Source organism: Cladophialophora psammophila, assembly GCF_000585535.1.
Source record: "Cladophialophora psammophila CBS 110553 chromosome Unknown aczJe-supercont1.3, whole genome shotgun sequence".
In the NCBI taxonomy this organism is placed as follows: Eukaryota; Fungi; Ascomycota; class Eurotiomycetes; order Chaetothyriales; family Herpotrichiellaceae; genus Cladophialophora; species Cladophialophora psammophila.
Genome location: NW_006912924.1, coordinates 1,765,531 through 1,785,429, shown reverse-complemented (window position 1 = coordinate 1,785,429; position 19,899 = coordinate 1,765,531). Strand labels below are relative to the sequence as shown.

General features: G+C 52.4%; 4 protein-coding genes across 4 annotated transcripts; 1 reads left to right on the top strand and 3 right to left on the bottom strand.

The window, feature by feature from the left end:
- Nucleotides 1-34: 34 nt before the first annotated feature.
- Nucleotides 35-996, bottom strand: A1O5_02827 (uncharacterized protein; the record flags this gene model as incomplete). Its single annotated transcript, XM_007743441.1, has 2 exons — nucleotides 35-580; nucleotides 658-996. The coding sequence occupies 2 exons, from the start codon at nucleotides 994-996 to the stop codon at nucleotides 35-37; spliced, it is 885 nt and encodes a 294-aa protein (XP_007741631.1).
- Nucleotides 997-3,564: 2,568 nt separating this feature from the next.
- A1O5_02826 (kinesin family member 1/13/14) lies at nucleotides 3,565-8,544 on the bottom strand (the record flags this gene model as incomplete). Its single annotated transcript, XM_007743440.1, has 1 exon — nucleotides 3,565-8,544. One exon carries the CDS (start codon nucleotides 8,542-8,544, stop codon nucleotides 3,565-3,567), a length of 4,980 nt encoding a protein of 1,659 aa, XP_007741630.1.
- A 629-nt stretch (nucleotides 8,545-9,173) lies between these two features.
- A1O5_02825 (uncharacterized protein) lies at nucleotides 9,174-10,222 on the top strand (the record flags this gene model as incomplete). Its single annotated transcript, XM_007743439.1, has 2 exons — nucleotides 9,174-9,318; nucleotides 9,369-10,222. 2 exons carry the CDS (start codon nucleotides 9,174-9,176, stop codon nucleotides 10,220-10,222), a joined length of 999 nt encoding a protein of 332 aa, XP_007741629.1.
- Nucleotides 10,223-14,314: 4,092 nt separating this feature from the next.
- On the bottom strand, nucleotides 14,315-15,107 carry A1O5_02824 (protein Ras-2; the record flags this gene model as incomplete). The annotated part of the gene is made up of 2 exons (XM_007743438.1): nucleotides 14,315-14,962; nucleotides 15,030-15,107. 2 exons carry the CDS (start codon nucleotides 15,105-15,107, stop codon nucleotides 14,315-14,317), a joined length of 726 nt encoding a protein of 241 aa, XP_007741628.1.
- Between the last annotated feature and the right edge of the window lie 4,792 nt (nucleotides 15,108-19,899).

The window sequence follows — 19,899 nt, the reverse complement described above, 5'->3', positions numbered from 1 at the left end:
TGCCTGCTTGCCCCATGCCATTTAATGCTGGAAGTCAGTTCATTGTTGAGGGCCCCCTCTCCTCATCTCTGCTCTTCTCCTTGGAACTAACAGCGTCCTGACCCGGATTCGCCTCTTCGTATCGGAAATATTTAACAAAGTGGTAGTACCCGGCAGCCAGCAGGGCGCCCATGATCGGTCCAAACCAGTAAATATAATGATACCCTGGGAAATAGGGGGCTGCGATCGCAGGGCCGAAACTTCGTGCCGGGTTCATGGAGGAACCCGTGTACGGGAGGCCTGCCATCATGCCCACGAACAGCGCTAGGCCGATTCCCACGGGAGCCATGAATGTGGCGTAATGTTTCTCCGCGGCGAGCATGAGGATGGTAAACACCAAGAGCGAGGTGAGGAACATTTCGATAAAGACGCCTTGGGCTGGCGTAGTGTTGTTGCTAAGCACTGTGCCCACGACCAAGGGACCCGGGAACATGCATCTTACGAGGGCAGCGGCGACGATGCCGCCGAGAATTTGAGCAGGGAAGAGAAGGAGACCGCGCACCCCAGGGAGATTCTTGGTTATGACGAGGCCGAGGGTCACCTGATGTTATTTTGGTTCCTTGGTCAGTCTCCCAAAGCGCGCCAATGAAATTTTCGCAGCGATGCAAAGAGACATACAGCTGGATTAAATAATCCTCCAGAGATCCTGTAGAAAGCCCACACGGTGACGAGAAGCGAAAAGCCAAAAGCCAAGCTCGTCAAGGTAACTTGAGTCGGCGTATTTGCTACACCTCCGCCCGTAATAGCTGCGGCTTGGGTGCCAGCAAAGGCGAACCAGAGGAAAAGGGTAGTGCCCACGAATTCACCAATCATGGCGATGACATGGTTCTTTGTGCGGGCCCGACGTGAGAGAATGTCTCGATCGGGGTCATTGTTGCGAGGAAGATGGTGGTGGTGGTGGTGGTGGTGGTGGTTTTGGCTGTTGGAAGGCGAGCCTGTATTTGCGGTTGTGGACATTTTGAGTCGTTGGGCTGAGAAGGGTGGGAACTGGCGTGGCATACTGGAAGCGATGAAAATGGGTTCGAGAAAGGGTTTGGAGGAAAGTATTGTGGCCGTCCTTGCGATGGAAAGGGAGGGGTTTGGATTTGTAGGGAGCACAGGAGAGGAGGGAGAGGGATGGATGATGTCAATAAATGACCTCTCGGGCGGCTATAAGAGGAATACAATGGCACAAACCTTGCTGTACTTAGGAATTACCTGTGAAGGTGGAACCTGTTCAGCCTGATGGGCTCGGTACAAGGTGAGAGGAATGTGCAAGCATCCCGATTCCCCTTACATGTGGCTTCGCTGTCACAGCTCCTTGTCGATCCAATGCAAGAGCGGCATGCCGGCCAAGGCTTGACCGAGTCAAATGGACATTGGTGTTGGCTCAGAGGGGACGGAAGTGAGCAGACACAACCCTCGACAGCCATCAAGGCGCGCCCGGCCGGCCGCTGTCAACCCCAATTGTGATGGGATTCGCGAATGCGATGTTGTCACCGGCTCTCTGGAGATGCGATCCGTCCTGTTGGACCCTGGTACGTGACTGCTTGCTGTAGGTGCGGCTGGTAATGCCCAACATGACATCCAAAAATATCCAGTCCCAGGCCCAGCTCAAGGAATATCAACAGTCTGTGCTACGCCCACGGAGGTGCCGTTCCGAACATTGGAAAATGACAATAGGAAACGCAAGATGATGACCAACACGAATAGTCGTCAAAACGAGAAAGCGACGAAGGAAAGAGGACAAGATGAAATAAGAAGACGGAGGGAGTGAGAACTGCCAAGACCGGCTGACCAACAACTTACATAATCCCATCCCGGCGAACAGCCCGAGTCACCGACAGGACACATAAAAACAATGGCGAGGCGCCGAGGGCCCATCAACCGCATATATTCCAGGACCACCGAGCACAACTTAGGTCTATACCAGATCGGTCTTTGTGGCACAATACGGCAGACGAATCATCTAGACAGAAGAGAACGGAGGGACTAACTATACCGCCCATAGCCTCCGCTACCAGCCAAGACTTCGCTGCCTTGGTATCCGGGTGCAAGTTTCAATGTCCCGCTAGGGTATTGTTCCCTCCGAACCATGAAGTGGCAGACGCATATTGAAGGCCCTTGGTGGGCTTCGAGCATTCCAAGTGCACCTGCTCAATTCTACTCAAGACTGTGGGGAAAGCTGAGCACCAAGACTTGCGATCGAGAAGATCATGGCACCCGTGTCTGGCCCTCTCTTATATATCGGCTGTAAGGCTCGACTACGCACCATGATTGACGAATGTCGATGGGTTCCACCTTCTCAGTTATTTATTTATTTATTATTTTTTTTTTGAACCGACTGTCGCTAGGCTGTCAGGCTGACTCGTTGCCATGGGGTTCATTCTGCCTCGCGTTTTCTCATACAAGGCGACTGGCACTTGCACACCACCCCCCAGACTACAATCTCATCGTCGATGAAGTCATTCTTCGAACAGAATCAGAATCCAGAAACGATTCCCACAATGCACTAACCCATTCAATGACATCAAGCAACAGCGCAGCTACATGACATCCGTGGCAAGCGCTACGCCGTTGTCGACTGCTCGATCCGCTCCTCCTGCTGCTCCCATCAGACTGGTATCATTTCCAGCAGGCACACCGCAGCGCCCACCCAGTCCATGCATCAGGCCCATCTGGTGTCGTCTCGATGATTTCTCCGCCAACACCCAATACCAATGTCGCTTCTGCAGCAGTTAGCGCTCCGCATGCAATCACCACTTAACAACACCAAGCAGCAAGCACTCGTTGGACGACTATACTTGGGAGGCCACCGTGCGGGGCTACATGGACACAGACCAGAAAGCAACTCAGAAAATGGGATGCTCAATGTGATCACGTTGGCATTGACTGTTCTCGGCGTCTTTTTGGCTTCTGTGGGCGACTTCATCCGTCACCCTCCTCTGTACTATTAGCTGGCATCGTGTATCATCTTGGGGAAAAGGCTATGACTGACTGCCCAATCGCCACCATTATCTGGTCGACAATGGCCGTGTTCTCGTTGTTCTTCGCTCTGACGCCTTTCTGTTTCGAGCTCAGCCGTCGATTTCCATGCAATGATACTGACTGCCGACTACGCAAGAGCGGCCGCTTGGTCATTCTAACCACCTGTGTTGGGCTTCAGAGCGTCAAGGGGTTCTCGGTGAGCGTGTGTTGGCAGGCGGGTGCCCAGGCATCTGTAAGTGGCCACCGCCCATGCAATCCATCCAAAAACCCGGTGCTGACCAGATCGCCACAAGTCAGGTACCCCCACTACAAGTGACGACGAGTGATACATTGGAAAAAGGATATTGATAATAACCGAGGGGTATCTCAATTCAGATCTACAATCGCGCTGCTCAGTCCACGTCCAAGTCATTGTTTCGTGCTCAATTCGCATGAAATCACATTCATATGGAGATAACCTCCCCACCCATCTGTTCAGATTTCAGATTTGCATCTAATTCGCATCCTTTAAGCCTTCCACGCTGTCCATCGCCCTGGGATCGCCGAAGATTTGGTATCTTAGACCTCAACTTGATCTTGCTCCTCATCGTCCGCGAAGTAACTCTGGTCGATCTTCAGGATCCATTCAACTTTCTGACTCTCGCTTCTTGCTGCAAACAGGAAGGTGTTCTGCTCGCCATAGACAGCAAATACGTGCGCTAGACCATGCAGTTCCGCATTGCTGCCTGTCCTTCTATGACCCCACCGCTCTCCCGACGAGAACTCGGTGCCTTCATGCACAATGGATGATCCACTGCCAAGTAAGCGCTTGAAGTCGGGATCGTGGTCGATTCGTGCGTGCGTGAGGTTTACCGCGTTGACTCCTTCGCCGTCAGGGACGGATTGAATGAGAAGATAAGGAGGACGTAGATCAACAAAGCGTCGTTTCCATTGCATGGTATTGGTATGATTGCCGGAGCCGGGGGATTCGTAGGTTTCCGAGGGCATGAGAAGATAACCTGATTTTAGGGACACAGTGTTCTTGGGCACGTGGGAGACGGTGGCTCGATACCGCGTCGACGGCAATCGCGAGGTCTCAGTCAACGGGGTAGGTGATGCCGGGAATCGCACGCTCTCGTCGGCATCATCGAAGATGGGATTCTTCATCTCCGCACTCGGCTTCATCCAGATCGCGAGATACTTACGCAGAAGTTCCTCCTCTTTGGTATCCGGCGTAGAAGGTGATGCTGCACGAGACCTGGATTTGTGTGTGGTTACACTCAATCTACGCAATCCCAACGAGGCTTTTGCAGATTCGATGTCCTCCAATTGACGCCTTTTCCTTCGGGCGATCAGGTAGTCTTTCACTAACGAAATCCCTCTTGGTTGCCAATTACCGAGAAGTTCTTCGCCGTTAATGTAGTTCTTTGAAGTATCCAGACGCCAGAGATCGGCTGCTCTCTTTGCACTGACTGGTCGTACAACAATTGAGAATAGTCCATCTGTAGCGTGAGTGACCCGTGTTTGGCTCCAGAAGGATTTGAACAGAGACTGCGGGCGGACGTAAGATCGCGGCAAGATTTGTAACTGTTGGTCGATGGAGAATGTCATCGGCTGATCGTGCCCGAGACGGTTGGAGATGACATCCCAGCGCAGTGAGATCTGGACTCTGCAGTTTTCGTTCGTGGCACGGTCGAGCAGAAGGGTTTTGTGTAGCGAACTGTCCCATTGTCCCACGATGGTGATGTTCGAGGTGCCATCGGCATTGTCTTTGATCATGGGTTCTTGGATTTGTTTGAGAAGGATATCAGGTGTGACTGAGGCAATATCGACGACACGCCCGGACGAATCTAGTTGATGAACTTCCCCGACCCGCAAGGACTTCAGGTCGTCCCAAGGCAGAGATTCCGTCAGAACGTGCGTCAGATTGACGGAGATTCGACGTTGGAGTCCCTGATGCAGCTGGAACGCTCCGCTATCGTTTGCGTTGCTTTGTAGGACTTCTACTGGCATATACTGGCCGTTTTCTGCTAGTTCTAGGAGCTGGACTTTTGCAAAAACGTCATGCCGTTCTTCAACACTGTATTCAGACTCTGGCAGGCGATGAGCAGGTTGATGATCGGGAGGTTGTTCATTCATTTCACGAAGCTCGTCCCAGCTGATCAGCTTATCGAGATGGGTCGAGCTGACTTGAGCAAAAATGGCGATCTTCAGGATTGCAGATTTCTCCCCTGATTGACGGATGCTCAGGTTGTGAATGCTCTCAAAACGTACAGGTCCATCGCCGAAGCCATGGACGGGTTGGGTGGTGGCCACGCTCTCGTCCTCAGTCCCCAGGACTGTCATCTGGGCATGGACTTGTGTGCCCTCGTGTTCAGCGAATCCCACTAAGTCACGCATGACAATGTTGAATTTGATGGTGGAAGGTGGGGACTCTGCTAACGAGGGTTCCAATGACATCCTGACCTTGCCGACAATTTGTCTAGTGGATGGCGAGGATACCTCTACCACAAAATCTTGGACCCGTGTTTCAAAGACCGCAGTCAGAGGAATACTCCCGTCCCCAATTAGCGAAAACAAAGGCTGGTCAGAGTCACGAAACGGGTTGTCCATCCGGAAATGCTGCAAATATTCTGGCTGATTCTTGTACTGGCGCATTTGCCGCATCTTGGCCACTCGTAGTCGGAGTTTCTCCAGTGGCCAAAGGTGGATACAGCTGAGTTGGTTGTCAATGACCCTCACGGCAAGACATGGCTTGCGCGCATCCGCGAGAGCATCATCGTCATCTCCAGAGATATCTTGGAGGATGAGATCGTACGACGAGCCACGTTCTTGTCCATTGTCCAAAATCACAAACTGAAAGTTGGTATCGTGATCCAGCAGCTTGCTCATGACCTGCGCTTCCTTGAGAAGACCGGCATTCTGCAATATTGCCTCCGCTATCAAGATATAATTCCTTTGTTGCCATTTCTCCACGACGTTCCGTGCAATGGCTATCTCAGAGGCTTGCAGGGGCAGGAAGCCAGCTGGCGTTCGAGAAGCTTCTCGTATTCTGACGTCCTCATCCATTTTCTTGATCTGTGCCTCGTACACTTCTTTTTGTTTTTGAAGTTCTTCTTCAAACTCCTGTCTTGCCCGCTCCAATTCTTGCTGCATCTGAACAGCTTGAGCCTCTCGTTCTGCTTCTTTCGAAGATTTCTCTGCAACTCCTTGCTTCTCCTCTTCCCCCGTTTTCTGCATTGGGTGCTGAACTTGGTGTTCAAATTGACTCGGGGTCAAAGTCGGTTCGCCGTCTTCTTGCGAACTGCCATGTACAGAAGGCGTGCCTGGCAGTGTAAGTGCCGTGTCGAGAGAGAAGTTGTCGATGGTACCATTCGACATGTACTTGTCGCGCACAAGGAAAGAGCCGAGGTCATCCGAGTCTTCATCCTGTTCAAAATGTTTGTTGTCGGAACGTCCGCGCCGCTCCTCTCGTGCTCTTTGGATATTCTCAAACAGACTGTCCAGCTCCTCATCAGTGAGTTGCATGATTTTTGGGTCTGATCCAAGAAGTGCACCCGCTGCCTCTCGACGGGCAAAGAACCAATCCGAGTCTTTGTTACTGCTGAATCCTGGAGATTGGGCTCGGCTCGAATCGCCATCAAATTCTGATCCTGCAGCGCTCCAACTTCTTTCATGTCCAGGACGGAATGGCGTCGGGGAACTCAGCTGGCTAGCAGTTACAGATTGTCGGAGCAGACTTCTCTCGGCGCGCTCGGCTTTGGCCTCCAATGGGTTGTTAAACCTGAAGATATGAAAGTCCCCCAGAATAATACGATTTCCACTCTTCAGTCTTCTCGGCTTGTCGACACGCACACCATTGACCATTACAGCAGCACCCTCATGTGGGATGATTGTTACCACGTTGTCAACGTTCTCAAGCTTGCAATGGTGATCAAGGATCTTGGATCCATTCAGTCTGATCTCGGAAGCCTCAGATGAGTCAACGTTCCCCACCGTGGTAACTCCTGGCTTCAGGTTATAAACCAGGCATTCAGCCAGCAGAGGATCGTCGCTCAGGTTGACCAAGTGGGGCATCTTTTTGGGAGTGCTCATGCCTACGTTCCCCTTTTCGATGCTTATGCCCAACTCTTCCAGCGCAGCTTCTCTCTCTTTGTGAATCTGTTCCGTCTTCTGGAGCTTCTCTTCCCAGGTCTGGTTGAGGTCCTGGTACAACTTCTCACTTTGGCTCAATTGGTCCATGATTTCGGCTTTGCTGACACGCTTGACTGAGCCGTCGGTCTGCACAATCGAGACCATCTGCTTGTCGAGCGGTGTCCCCTCAGGGTAAGTCTCCTCGGCACCTGCAGCGGTAGCGCCCCCAAGTTGGCTCCTGAGTTTGGCAAGTTCTTCTTTGAGCTCGCGGATCATGCGTGCGTTTGGATCCTCATTAATGACAGCATGGTTCTTAATTCTCTTGGCCGAGTCCGCGTATCGAAGGGTGCTTAGCGTTTCCTCAAAGTTGATGTCAGCGGGCGAGATTGCAGCAATCATCGCGGTCATGCTGTTGCCACCAAGTGAATCTTTCAGAAGCCAGGTTAGGACCGAATCTCGGTATGGTACTTTCAAGCTCTTTTTGCCCGAAGAGAGGTCCGCTAGTGCCGCAATGACCCGACCCAAGGTAGAAAGCGACCTATTGATTTCTGCTCCTTCCTTGAGACGGGCACCCGTAGCACCAGTGGAAGTTGCACGTTCTGAGCCAGCTAAATCGACCAAGCTGATCTTTGCGACTTTCTCGGTATCCATATTGGTTTCGGCATCGTGGCGCTTTTGCGTGAGAGTGAGGGTGAAGACGGCATGGGAGCGACTGGAGGTTTCGTTCATATTAGTGGCTGCCACTGTTCGAGCTTTATTGCCCTCGTCCATGAGATTTTCGATCTCACTGAAGGAGCGAACAGCCAGCTTGGCCAAATCCTCCACATAAGGACCTGTAGAAGGATGCTCTCTGACGCGGAGATTGCCCTTGGTAGCCGGGTTCAACAAATCTCTGACGCGCTCATTGTAGATTTCCAAATAGGACACTTCAACTGTGCAGGTCAAGTGAGGATCAGACTGCATCCCATTGATCCGTTCGAACATTTCTCGACAAATTCGAGGGATAACGCCTGCCTCTTCACCGTAACCCATCATGCTGTAGGACTTGCCGGAGCCCGTCTGCCCGTATGCGAAGATGCAGTTGTTGTAGCCCTGAAAGGCATTGTCGAGTAATGGAACACCCAGATCATTGAATAGATCGTCTTGACCAGCATAGTTTGGATCTGCCTTGTTGAAAGACCAGTAGGATTTGTCGAATTTGAAGGTTCGCTGAGCGCCTGCGCCATCCTTTCCACCTTTTCGAAGACGGTCTTCTGCCTCTGGAGGGGGTTGTAGAACGGTCTGGGCATTCTGCATCTGAACAATACATTTTGCATTTCGATCGATTTCACGACTGTTGAACGGTCGCACTCGGACCACGACCTTGATATTTCCTCCTCCGCCGAGGCCGCCTCCTGCTCCCCCTCCACCGCCCGTGGGCGCCATGTTTGTACCTATGTTATAAGTCTTGGGTAATGTGTGCTCGCATGACCATCATTTGGTTGGGCGAGGGGGACGATCGGCTCGCGTCGGATCTGGTCTTGTGTGCAGCTTTCTTCAAGGCAAAGCAGGTCGCGAGTATGTGTTCATATATTTCACGGGTTGACCTCGTGAATCGTTTCGGTACGTTGCTTGATGTTTGTCGAGGTTGTTAGATGAGGAGCGTGTCGCGTTGGGGATGCTGAATGTGAAATTGGGACGCAGTTGGAGATCCAGGAATCTCCTCTTTTGGGAAGCGACGCCGACCGGGCAGCACGGGAGGCGTTTAGGCTTGAATTGGTGGCTAGAGACACCTGTGGCACCCAAGCGGGCCCAGGCACAAGAGGTGCAGGCATGCGCTTAGGCGCTTCATCCCTGGCATTTCGGTGGTTGCCTGCTCCACCATTTGCGATGCGTCATCGCATCAACGAAGCACTCACAGTCGTGTCCGTGTTCACCTGCCACTTACCTCTCCAATGTACGAGGTGGGCGGTATCAGAGAAGAAACATCATTTGCGACGAGAGCATGATCATGCGGTGCCTTACCATGACGATATCATCACCAATGCGAACCAGGGTGTGAGAAGGATCCAGAGATGGCCAACTCCTACACCACGAGAAACGGCTGTACGTCCAAAAGAGGGGCCTTCCTCGACGGCATATGGCATTGCGATTGTGACCCGCGCCAGCCAGCAAACAAGTGCCAAGTGAAAAAGGAAACCAAGAACCATGGAAGATGGTGTACGATTATCATGTCTGCACATTCGCCTGATATTGATGTATTGCGATAGTCTACACCTGCCAAAAGCCGCAGCACAAACGGTGCGATTTCTTCCTATGGAACGACGATGCTAAGATCCGAGAAGAAGCCGCAGTCCTCAGTAGCTCTCGGTCAGAACCAATTGCGCCCATTCCACGCACTCCTAAGAAGAAAGATCCTGACGCTCTGCCTCCTACACCGCAGACGCGGCCCGACAATATCAACAGACAACAGACGAAAGAGCCGGCACACCTTGAGCATGAAGAGAGCTTCGAATGGTCTTCTAGCAATGACGAAGAACTGATCAAGGCTGAACAAGACATGTTGGAGAAGACGCCGTTCCAGACCCCGAAGAAAGCTCCTCGAACAGAGACTCTGACGTCGCCAGGCAAAAGGACTTTTGATCAGGGGGCAGAGGAGGCCGTCCCTGCTAGCGAGGTATGGCCTCTCAGCGACGATATCTTTACTACTCCTACTACAACCCATCAATCTGCGGGTAGCGGTTTGCTCTCACCATCTAGTACCCCGGTTAAAAGAGCTGCACAACATATGGTGCGCGAAACGGAGCCATCCACTCTTGCTTCTGAAGCGCTCAATATATTGAGAAACTCCCAAATCAGTTTGCAAGTTGAGAGGGAATTGGTGGGTCTCCTCAATAAGCACGACCTGCGCACCCAAGGCATCATTAAGGGCCGCGACATTACTCGCTTGGCTGTCCAGGCCAAAGACAAAAAGATTGCAGAGCTGCAAGCTCGAATCTCGACCCTTGAGGCAGAAAAGGAAACAAGTAAGAGAGTCATATCACACCTGAAACATGATATGGCGGCGTCTCCCAAGAAGGATAAAGGAAGGAGTGTACGTCGCGGGCAACGACTAGAAGCCTGAGCATTTCGGCGAGGAAAAAGCGATATCCCCGAACAGGTGGAAAACCTGTATGAGGCCTAGCGTCAGGTTCTGTGTGCAGTTCGACGGCAGCAAGGTCGCACCACCCAACATGCACGTCAAGCTTCGGGTCGCACAACGGCTTACTGGCGCGCAGAACATGGAAATCCATATCAGCTCCTGTGTGATGAGGGTTTTGATTGGACGGAAGACCGCACCTGGCTCCTTTCTGGTCCTGCGCTGGACCAAAACTTCGGTCGCCTAAGATCAAACACCAGGACGGCCACGGCCAGTACCAGCAGCGAAGTTGTCCTTGGGTTCGCGCCGATCGGAGACGTTTGGACCTTCACCCTTCACAATGGGTTATGCAAATCTGATACTGAGAAGGGGTGGAAACGCTTACCACCAATTGAAGAACCCGACTATTAAGTTCGACACAACCTCGCAAGTGACCTAGAATTTGCGAATCCATGGCCGGAGTTTTTTGGTCGTGTGTTCGCCGCAGACGCCGACACACATACTACATGCGCACACTCTCTACCATCTTTCATTTCAATGATTTATGTTAGCCTAGGAGCAGAGTTCCTCTATCGGCCGGCGCCGCGTTAAAAGGTGAATGTCGCAGAATACGTCTTCTGACCTTTCATGGGATCTCCCATTTATCTGCAACACGGGTCTGCACCTGGGGCGCTTTCCTGTTTCTTATGGAGGAGACCGATGGCCTGTACGCATAGCAATCATGGCGGCTCCTGATTCTGCTAGAGTTCACAAGATACTCCGTACTGTTTCTCCCATATTCCCAACTTGAAATATACCGAAGTGGAACTTTTGGTCGCGTTCAATAATCTGTTCGCCAACTGCCTAGCCACTGCTTTACCGCCACGCCGCACGGCACGGCAGTTGAAATTGTACACGCCGTCGTCTCGCTTAAGTTGACGATGCATCCAAGCGATCACAGTCGCACGAGGACTCCCCTTCCGGACTGAGAAGTTCCATCCATCTGCATGACGCCTGAGACATATCTGTTAAAGAGGCGGACAGGGGCATCTTGCCTTGTTTGAAGATTCAAGAAGACGTCTCCTCCGGCATGTGTTGCTTTGTTGAGAGATGATGGCTTTGTCCTGTTCTCCCCATGGGGACCTGGAACGAAACACTCGTGCAGTGCGTCACATTTTGTATTCGGTCTCCAAAATTCCTGCATCCACCTTTGCGGGAAAGTGTGACACAAACCTGGGCAACTCATCCATCCTGTTAAAGGCAACAGCCTTGCAAGCCGACACCTGCGGCAGTGTCTTGCCGTGAGGGCGCACTGCGGACTAGTTCAGCTACATTGGCGAACTTCTGATGTAGACACGTTCTCACGCTTGCATATGTCCCTAGTCTGAACTTTCAAGCCGACTAGGTTGAGGAATCGGTTGGGAGGGTTCTCTAGCAGGTACAGTAACGAGGCTGAGGGAACAAGACTGAAAGAGGACAGCTCGCCTTTTGCTCAGGGGAACCCTTTTACTTCGGACTCCTTGCACCATCTGGTCTCAACAAGAGCACGAATTTTGTCTCATATGCCAATTTACGAGGTACACTCCCACCTTGAGATCGTTCGGAGTGGCTTGAGCGAACCGAGCGGACTAGTCGCCCTTCCCTTGCAGCAACGGCGACAGAATGATAACAGAGCCCGAGTCTGTCCTGTCACCAGCCTCTGCCGGCAAAGAGAGCATGTGATGAAGAAGAAGAAGAAGAAGAAGAAGAAGAAGACCCCCTCCGAGTTAGCCCAGTGTGCTTTCCCCAGCCTTGCCCCTTGACATCTGAATCTTAAGTCCTCGGTAGGGGGCAGCCTTACCAACCGACGATCCTTCGGACACAACATTTCTCTTCTCAGCATTCGTCCCCGTGAGCAAAGGGTTACGAAGTCTTTGAACTCCATCACCATCGACCCCGGTGGGACTCTTGGGCCCCAGCACGCGACAGTGCGCCATGGCGGAACTTCCCAGAGTACCCAGTAACCACACCCATTTCCCAAATGCCGATCCGGCGGACAAACCCCGTATGCAGGTCCCCAACCACATGGATCTGCAACGTGGCTCGCACACCATCACCATGCGGATCCTTTCCTGTTTTGTCAGAGGCACGCAGATGAGGAAACAGACACGATAGATAGCGCCACCCCAAGAAGGGGAAAAGGATTGTTTGCAAAATCGAGAAGGAGGACAACGAACACGAGAAAGGATGGGGCATGGTGGGGCCTTTGGCGCGGAGAATACTTCCAGGACTTGCACATGGACGCCCACCACCATTCTCTCGGTATCTTCCGATGCACGACAGCGAAGCAGAAAGAGGACAAGCAAGCGTGGTGGTAGATAAGGCCTTGGCCTACATCGAGACATGTATGGCGGCTCTTCACCCTCGAGATTCTGATTGTGACGCACAGCATCGAGATATCTACAGGTGTTGAAGCAGCTCCTACTGCCCTATGTCCATCCGCATACATACATATGGCACCCCCCAATGGTGTGGTTGACGCTCGCCAGCTATTGGAGGCCCAAAGATATGCATGTCGGCGCAGAGCATCCAGGCACATACCCGACCCTGTTCTCCGAGGGATGGTTCTAAGTACTGGGTACTCAGGTACTCCCAGGTACCGTATCGTCTCCGTACTCCCTACCCCAGTACCCATTGCAAGGAACCCTTAAGTAGAGGGTTGCACCAGCGATGCCACATACTTTTCCACAAGACCGGCACGCGAATGAATGCCAGGCAGGTGGAATTGGATTTCCTCGTATATGAATGCGCCCTATTTGTCCTCTCGAGGAAATCTATTTGCCAACGTGAAGCCCTAGTGGGAAATTTTACTTTTCTCCCTCTTCGTTCCCTTTCCGCACCTCACAGCTCCCTTCCAAAAGCTTCGACGCCCCTCCCCCAAGGGGAATACGACCTGTCCGGCGTCCCTTGGGCCTCCGTCCCGACATGTCGGCACCGCTCGTGTCGTGTCTGATTCCGGCGTAAGCCATCCCAGCCAGGGACGTTGGGCGCAAAAGACAAAAGCCAGCTAGGGGATATATTAGTCCAGTTTGACTTTTTGACAGCACGCGAGGCTTCTCCACGACCCCGGTTCTCTAGCTATACTTACACTTTCGTTCGGTCTAACTAGCTGCAAGTACAGTAGCCTACAGAGTTTTGTGCCTGGTTGTTTTCTGGTCTCTTCGAACCCATCCAATTCCTTGAGGACTCTTTGATCCCCTTCACTTCTAGTCCCGAGTATAACCATACGCGGTCCAAAGTGCCCCTCCTAAACACCATGTCTCTCCTTTTTGTCTTTGGCCCACCGCTCTGATGCCAGTTTCAAGGTCGACCAAATACGACCTCGGCTTCAAGGTGCGGCTTCCAAAACCTGAGGTCCGTGCCACATTTGTCGTGGCCCCGACACCAAATCTAGGTCGCCATGCCGGATAGGGGTGTTGTGCCGGTGTCGTGGGAGAGCCGTTTTAAAGACGCGAACCATGCCAACCACCTTCCACACCTATCAAGATTCTTGTCCTCACTTATGTACTTCATGAAAAGCTGTCGTATCACGCTTGCCAAGACATGCAGGCTCGTTTGAGGCTAAGCAGGGCCTGGAAAGCTTTCGGGACTGAGACATATCCCTTTCTAGTATCTTAGGCGTGAATAAATTGTACACTGGAAATTGATATATGTTGCTGCTGTACTGTAGCATATACTGTATTCTCCAATGGTGATGAGTCTGGTCGCTGCACTAAGCTTCGTGCCGATGAATACTTTCAAGCCAAGATGAGCGGTGAGACGCAAGTGGCTGTCAAGGTAGCTGGATGGAGGGAACGAGCGAAAATGATACCGTGTGAACAAGAAATGCCGCGGATTTCCGTATCCCGACCGGATCGAACATCTTAATGTCCACATGCATAAGAGGCGGTGCTGTGCGTCCCTCGAGATGACCAATGTAGAACTCCGGGGGATGACAGATAATTTTTGGTTGCAACACAGATCCCGACAATGTTAGATTGTCGTCAGCTCTAGACATGAATGGCTCATGATTCCACATCAAGTACCGATCCCCGGGCAGTCGGTTCAACTTTGTCACATTCATAGAATAACACATTTGGTCCCGCGCTTTTTGTTGTGATCGCGATATATCCGCTGGTGATCTGAATCAAAGTTGTTTCGTGGACTAGGTTGTGACAGATAGTTTGTGCCTTTCCGGTCAATCGGCTTCATAGGTGATTGCCGCTGTCTCCTCAACTGTCTCACGACATCGTAGAATGCCTTTTCGACATTGATGCAGTTTTTAGCCGATGCTTCGACAAACTCGCAGCCCAGATCTTTGGCCAGTGCTTGGCCTTCCTGAAAAGGAACCTCGCGTTCATGGTGCTGATCGCTCTTATTGCCGACCAACATAATGATAGGAGGGCCATTGTAGGTGGATTGTCCAGGCATTGGAGACTGGAGATAGTTCGCGCCAGTGGGAGAATTCGGATGGCCCGACTCTTTGACTCGCTGTACCTGGGAATAGAACTTCTGGATTCTGCTGAAAGAATTTCTCGAAGTGATACTGTAGACGAGGATGAATCCTTCACCGTCCCGGATCCATTGGTCACGCAGAGCAGTATATTCTTCTTGTCCTGCAGTATCGAGAACTTCAAGCATGCAAGCCTGTTGATCTATCATGACTTGCTTCCGATAAGAGTCTTCAATGGTCGGATCGTAGGTTTCGACAAAATGGTTCAGACATAACTGCAAGGGGGGCTCAGCAACCAGCCGACCCAAAGGGGGGGGGGGGGGGGGGTGTCTGCAGACGAACCTGAATGGTCAAAGCCGTTTTCCCAACACCGCCATCTCCCAGCACCACCAACTTATATAGGGTCATTTTCCCCGTCATGATGTATGCTGGTCCTCGATGCCGACTTGGGGTGGGCTAATGGTAAACCTCCAACTTCGTGCCTCGGAACGTCTCACAGAGATTTTGACAGGTCCGACAAGCAATACTGACGCATCCGCTTGTACAAAAGAGCGCAATTGCGTTGGGTTGGACAATGGGTACTTTAATAAAGTCGCCGGCTGCGGGAAGTGCGTTGTATGAGGGTCTGGCCTAGACCTCGACAGAACCGCTGGTGACTCGACCAGTCGAAAGAGGGCAAGTCAATGCGATCAGCCTGTGACACGGCGGATCTCTTTTCTGAACGTTCTCCTCTGACTCGGGATTCAATCGAATAGCGCCCAAGGCAAGCCACTGGGCAGGACAGAAAGCCGTCCGTCGCAACAGGTTGGCCGTTGGGTGTCGATCGGCAAGCAGCAATTTCAACAGCAACGCAAGGCACTGCAAGTTGCACAGGGATCGGAATCAGACAGGGGGAATCTTTGAGGGCCGGCAGTCGATCAGCGGAAAACGAGACGCAGGGGAGAATTTGCTGGTAGGAGACCTGCCGTTGGGGGGGAAGAAGTCGCTGATCAGTTCTGCAGTTCGGGGTATTTGAGGGGTGATTTGGGAGAAAGCAAACCTTGCAAAGACCGTTCTCTGACCGAGCAGACGTCGCTTTTACCGGTCTATCGGAGGAATTGCGAGTGATTTTGACAGGGACGGGAGGCTGATTGCCTTCTTCGAAGACAGTGGGATGTTCTCGACTGTGGGAGGTCGGGGCCTGTCTCGAAGATGTCTCGAGGCTGAGAGGTGACTTTTTCGAGGGATGGCCTGTGGTGGTTGCTTCTTTGGGGGCGAATGCGGTGGAAGCGACGGGGATTTCGGGCCAATGGGGGGCAAGGCGCTGGCAGTGCAGGGAATGCTATGTCAGATGTCGATATGTGCGATCTGACACATCCACCGAGTATGCGAGGCGTTGAAGGGCGTCACTGGGATTGAGCGTGTGGTTTGTTTCAGACAGATGATTGCTCAGAAAGGTGGGAAAAGCAAGAAAAGAAAACAGGCACTGGACCACACAAGCAACAATTTTTTTTTTTGGCAGAAATACGGCTTGGGGATGGTGCGGGCGGGCATTATGACAGCTGCAGGCCATGGGCACTAGGCTCTACAGGCACTACTTACACAGGCACCAAGGAGTCCCTAGGCTCACCAGGCTGTCCTTTTCGGCCATCTTTACTTAGAGGCAGGTCCACCCTTGGAGGTAACAGAAGATGGTGGATGGGGACGGAGAAGCTGGGCTAACACCAGTGGGGTACCAGTCACCACTCGTACGAGTACTCCGTAGGTAGGTACCTCACTATCCCAAGCCCCCAGGCCCCAAGGCAAGGCCCCAAGGCAGATGCGCGGGCCCCCTTTTTCGCCTGCAGGCCGCATGGCTAGTTAAAGCCTACTTACCTAGGTACTCGACTTGTTGCCTGTGGCATGCACCTGCAGCTGCGTTCTGCAACTGGCGCTTGCACCCGTGCCTGTGCCCACGCCTGCGCCAGCACTGCACCAAACACAGCGCACTCGGTGCCATGGGTGATATAACCACTAGGTACTGCCCAAAGTCACTGTACTTGCGGCGTAGTAATAGCCACTCGAGCCGAGTTGCAACTCTTGTAGAGACTACAGATTGATTGTAACCAGTTGTCTCGATAGGTCGTAGTCATAGTCCCAAGTTCCCCGTACCTAGCGATTAGGTACAGGTAGTCCATGACCACAGTTAGCTAGCACAGCTCTCGCTCACTCTTCTCTCCCACCTCCTCTCATCTTTCAAGTTCACCTTTGACTCTCCCTCTCCCTCTCCCGTTCCTTAAAACCGCCTCGGCCTTCTCTCGCTGCTCTGCTTATGAGTCCTCGGATCTGCCCCCGGCTACTGATACTTAGCCAGCAGATTGGGAGGAGCCAAAGTCACTACCGCCCACACCTAACTCAAGCACTTAGCTACCAAACCTTCTCTCCCCGTCAGTCTAACAAGCAGACGAAACATGGCTATACACTGTCTAACATATCCACCGGGATGCATCCGTACACCCCCGACCTTGTTCCAATCTTCACGGACCACTATTGGGTCTCTTGCGGATAGGGGCATCCCTATGGAGTAACAGGTCCCACGGCTCACGATCCCCAGGTGCCCCAGATCCCTGCCAGTGTTGCATCATTTCTGTTGGAGGTCCCATTACCCGAATCTCGGAACTCTAGCAATCCTCAGCGAAGGGTCCGTGTCAGCAACCTGCGAGCCTGCAAGAGGGGAACACCGAGGGAACCCGACAGCCGGAGAAACGAAGGAGGGCGGATCCGGTTGGGCACTTCAAAGGGGTCGACAAGTGCTCATTAGGCCAGGAGAATGCCCGTATTGGGCAGTCAGACTCAGGCCACGCGTGGCCATCACAGAAGAAGTGGAAGAGGCGCCATGCATCCAAGGCCATGGCATGCTTTGCAGATCAGTTCTTGTTTGCGCGATTGACGAGTACGGTGAGGGCATGGCCGCCCTTCGCCATTTATCGCTCGAGTTGATGCAATGTTCGGCTTGCCTCTAGAGCTCTCCGCTAGGAGCCAATCCGAGACCACCAAGGACACAACCTGTCAGCTGGCACTGGTGGCACTGGTGTCGAGTTGAAAGCTTTTCCTGCATGATGCAGGCGCCACATGATGATGGTTGTGGTGGACGGAAGCACCATCGTTGGGGCTCCAAGAAAAGCTCAAAGCAAGCAATGGAAAAAGAGCAGCGAATAGCGATGCATGCGGCTGCTGGCTTTGACATTTGCCCCCTCCGCAGACAAATCATATTGCGAGCCCTGCAACATGGTTCTCATTGTTTGGATTCAAGGTTGACACCATTCATTCCTGACATTTTCGACAGCTAATACATACCTCTTGGGCAAAAAGAAGTGCCCGCTCTTGTCATTTGCGTTATCTCCACATGCACAGAAGCAACTTCATCGGGCTCATGATTACTGTAACAACACCCCGTTTATCACAAAGTCCACCAACACGCCGAAACCCCTGATGCTGAATTAAGCTCGCCATCTCCCCATCTTGCAGGACGGGCCGTCGCTCTTATCGGATAAGATAGCTCTCTATCACAATGGGCGGGATGGTCGATAACGTGGTTTCCTTGACAAATCCAAACTGGGTCAACAAAGGTTTCAGATGCTGCGACACTTTGATATGTTTGTCCTGCACCTAGACGGATGTGGCTTGTTCTTTGACCTGGCCCGTGGGGTCACATCTCCCTCCCTCTCTCTCGCCAGGTCAACGCAGCCGATGTTCCATGCAGAGTCATCAATGCGAGGCGTTGCCGATCGCCATATCTCGACCTCCCATGGGGAGGGGACTCATGCACAACGGTCTGGCACCTTCCTCTTTCATTGGCCCTAGGCCTTTCCTTTGAGGCTTACCTTGTAGGACTTTCCGCTAAGCGATTCTCAATAAGCATGTGCGACGACGAATTAATCCTTATTGCGATCTGTAGCGAGCGGGCAGGAGAGACAGCAAAGCAGGGCCAGGGTACGGGAATTGATACAGTTCTCAGGCCGGGCAGTTGCTCAATCTGACCGCCGACATACATCTAGGTGCACTGTGAACTCGACGCGCAGCTTTAGACGTGAAGTCAGAGGTTCGTCGAAGAGAGCGAACGAGCGCCGTGTTGAGGAATAATTGGCTCGAATCGTAGGACACCTCTAGGTCGTACCTGTTGGATTTTGGTTGGTGTCGCATGTCCAGCAGCCGAACGTATGCGAGCATAACAGAGCTCGAGGCAGCAGATGGCAGTCGGATTTCAATGCCCACTGCATCCGCATCAAACCCGTTTCTTTGATGTCGAAGCGACTGACCACCTCACGTCTCGACATGTCGTGGTTCAAAGTTGTTGGACTTTCCGCCCTTTCTCATATTCGGTCGATCATTTCTATGCCGGCGTCTGGAATGATATGTAACAGCAGCGGAACTGACGGCGCCCATTATTCATCTCTCAATCTCCAAATCGGATCACGAGGATTGGCAGTGTTAGGTAAGAGGTGTCTCTCCCCGCAATTTCACTGGGATTGGCTCTACCTACGGAGGAAGTTGTTGTTCCAAATGACCGAGTGTTTTGTCATATATGGTTGAAGATGTGACTGGTATGGACCTGACGCCTTTTTTTGCTGGCGTCTACAAGCCTGAAAAGGGGCCACCAGCATCGACGACAGCCTCGATTCGGCCTGACCATGACGTCTGGATTCTTTCCCAGAACTACCTACATGGAGGCATAGCTCGGTCAACTCGGTGCCACCAACGGTGTGGACAATTCGGCGAACTGGTGAGGCTCCAACGCAATCAACTATGGGCCAACCAGAGAGACTCAATCGGCCCCCAAAAGGCTCGGACGATGCTGTACCAGCATGGACCTGTCTTGACCTGTCAAGTCCAGAGACTCGAACGAGAAGTACGGACTCCGAAGTGCATCCCAGCCTCCCGCACGTGTGGCTCGTATGCATTTGCGGGGCGGAATTGGGCGCGGAGAGCCTGAAAAGTATCGAGTAAGCACCACATCGGAAGCTGAGACGTGCGACATGCAGCTGAACAATTGACCTGCGCAAGGTCTCGAGTTAGGTTTCAAATCCTCTCCTCTCGCTCTTCGTCGTCTCATCGTTGAATTGCATATATTCTCCTAGTCGTGTGCTGGACTGTATCACCAGATCCACTGCACATCACTCGCATCCCACGGCTCAAGCACAAGCGACCTTTCTATTCTTCCTTGTGAGGCTGTACAATATCCTGCCCGTTTGCT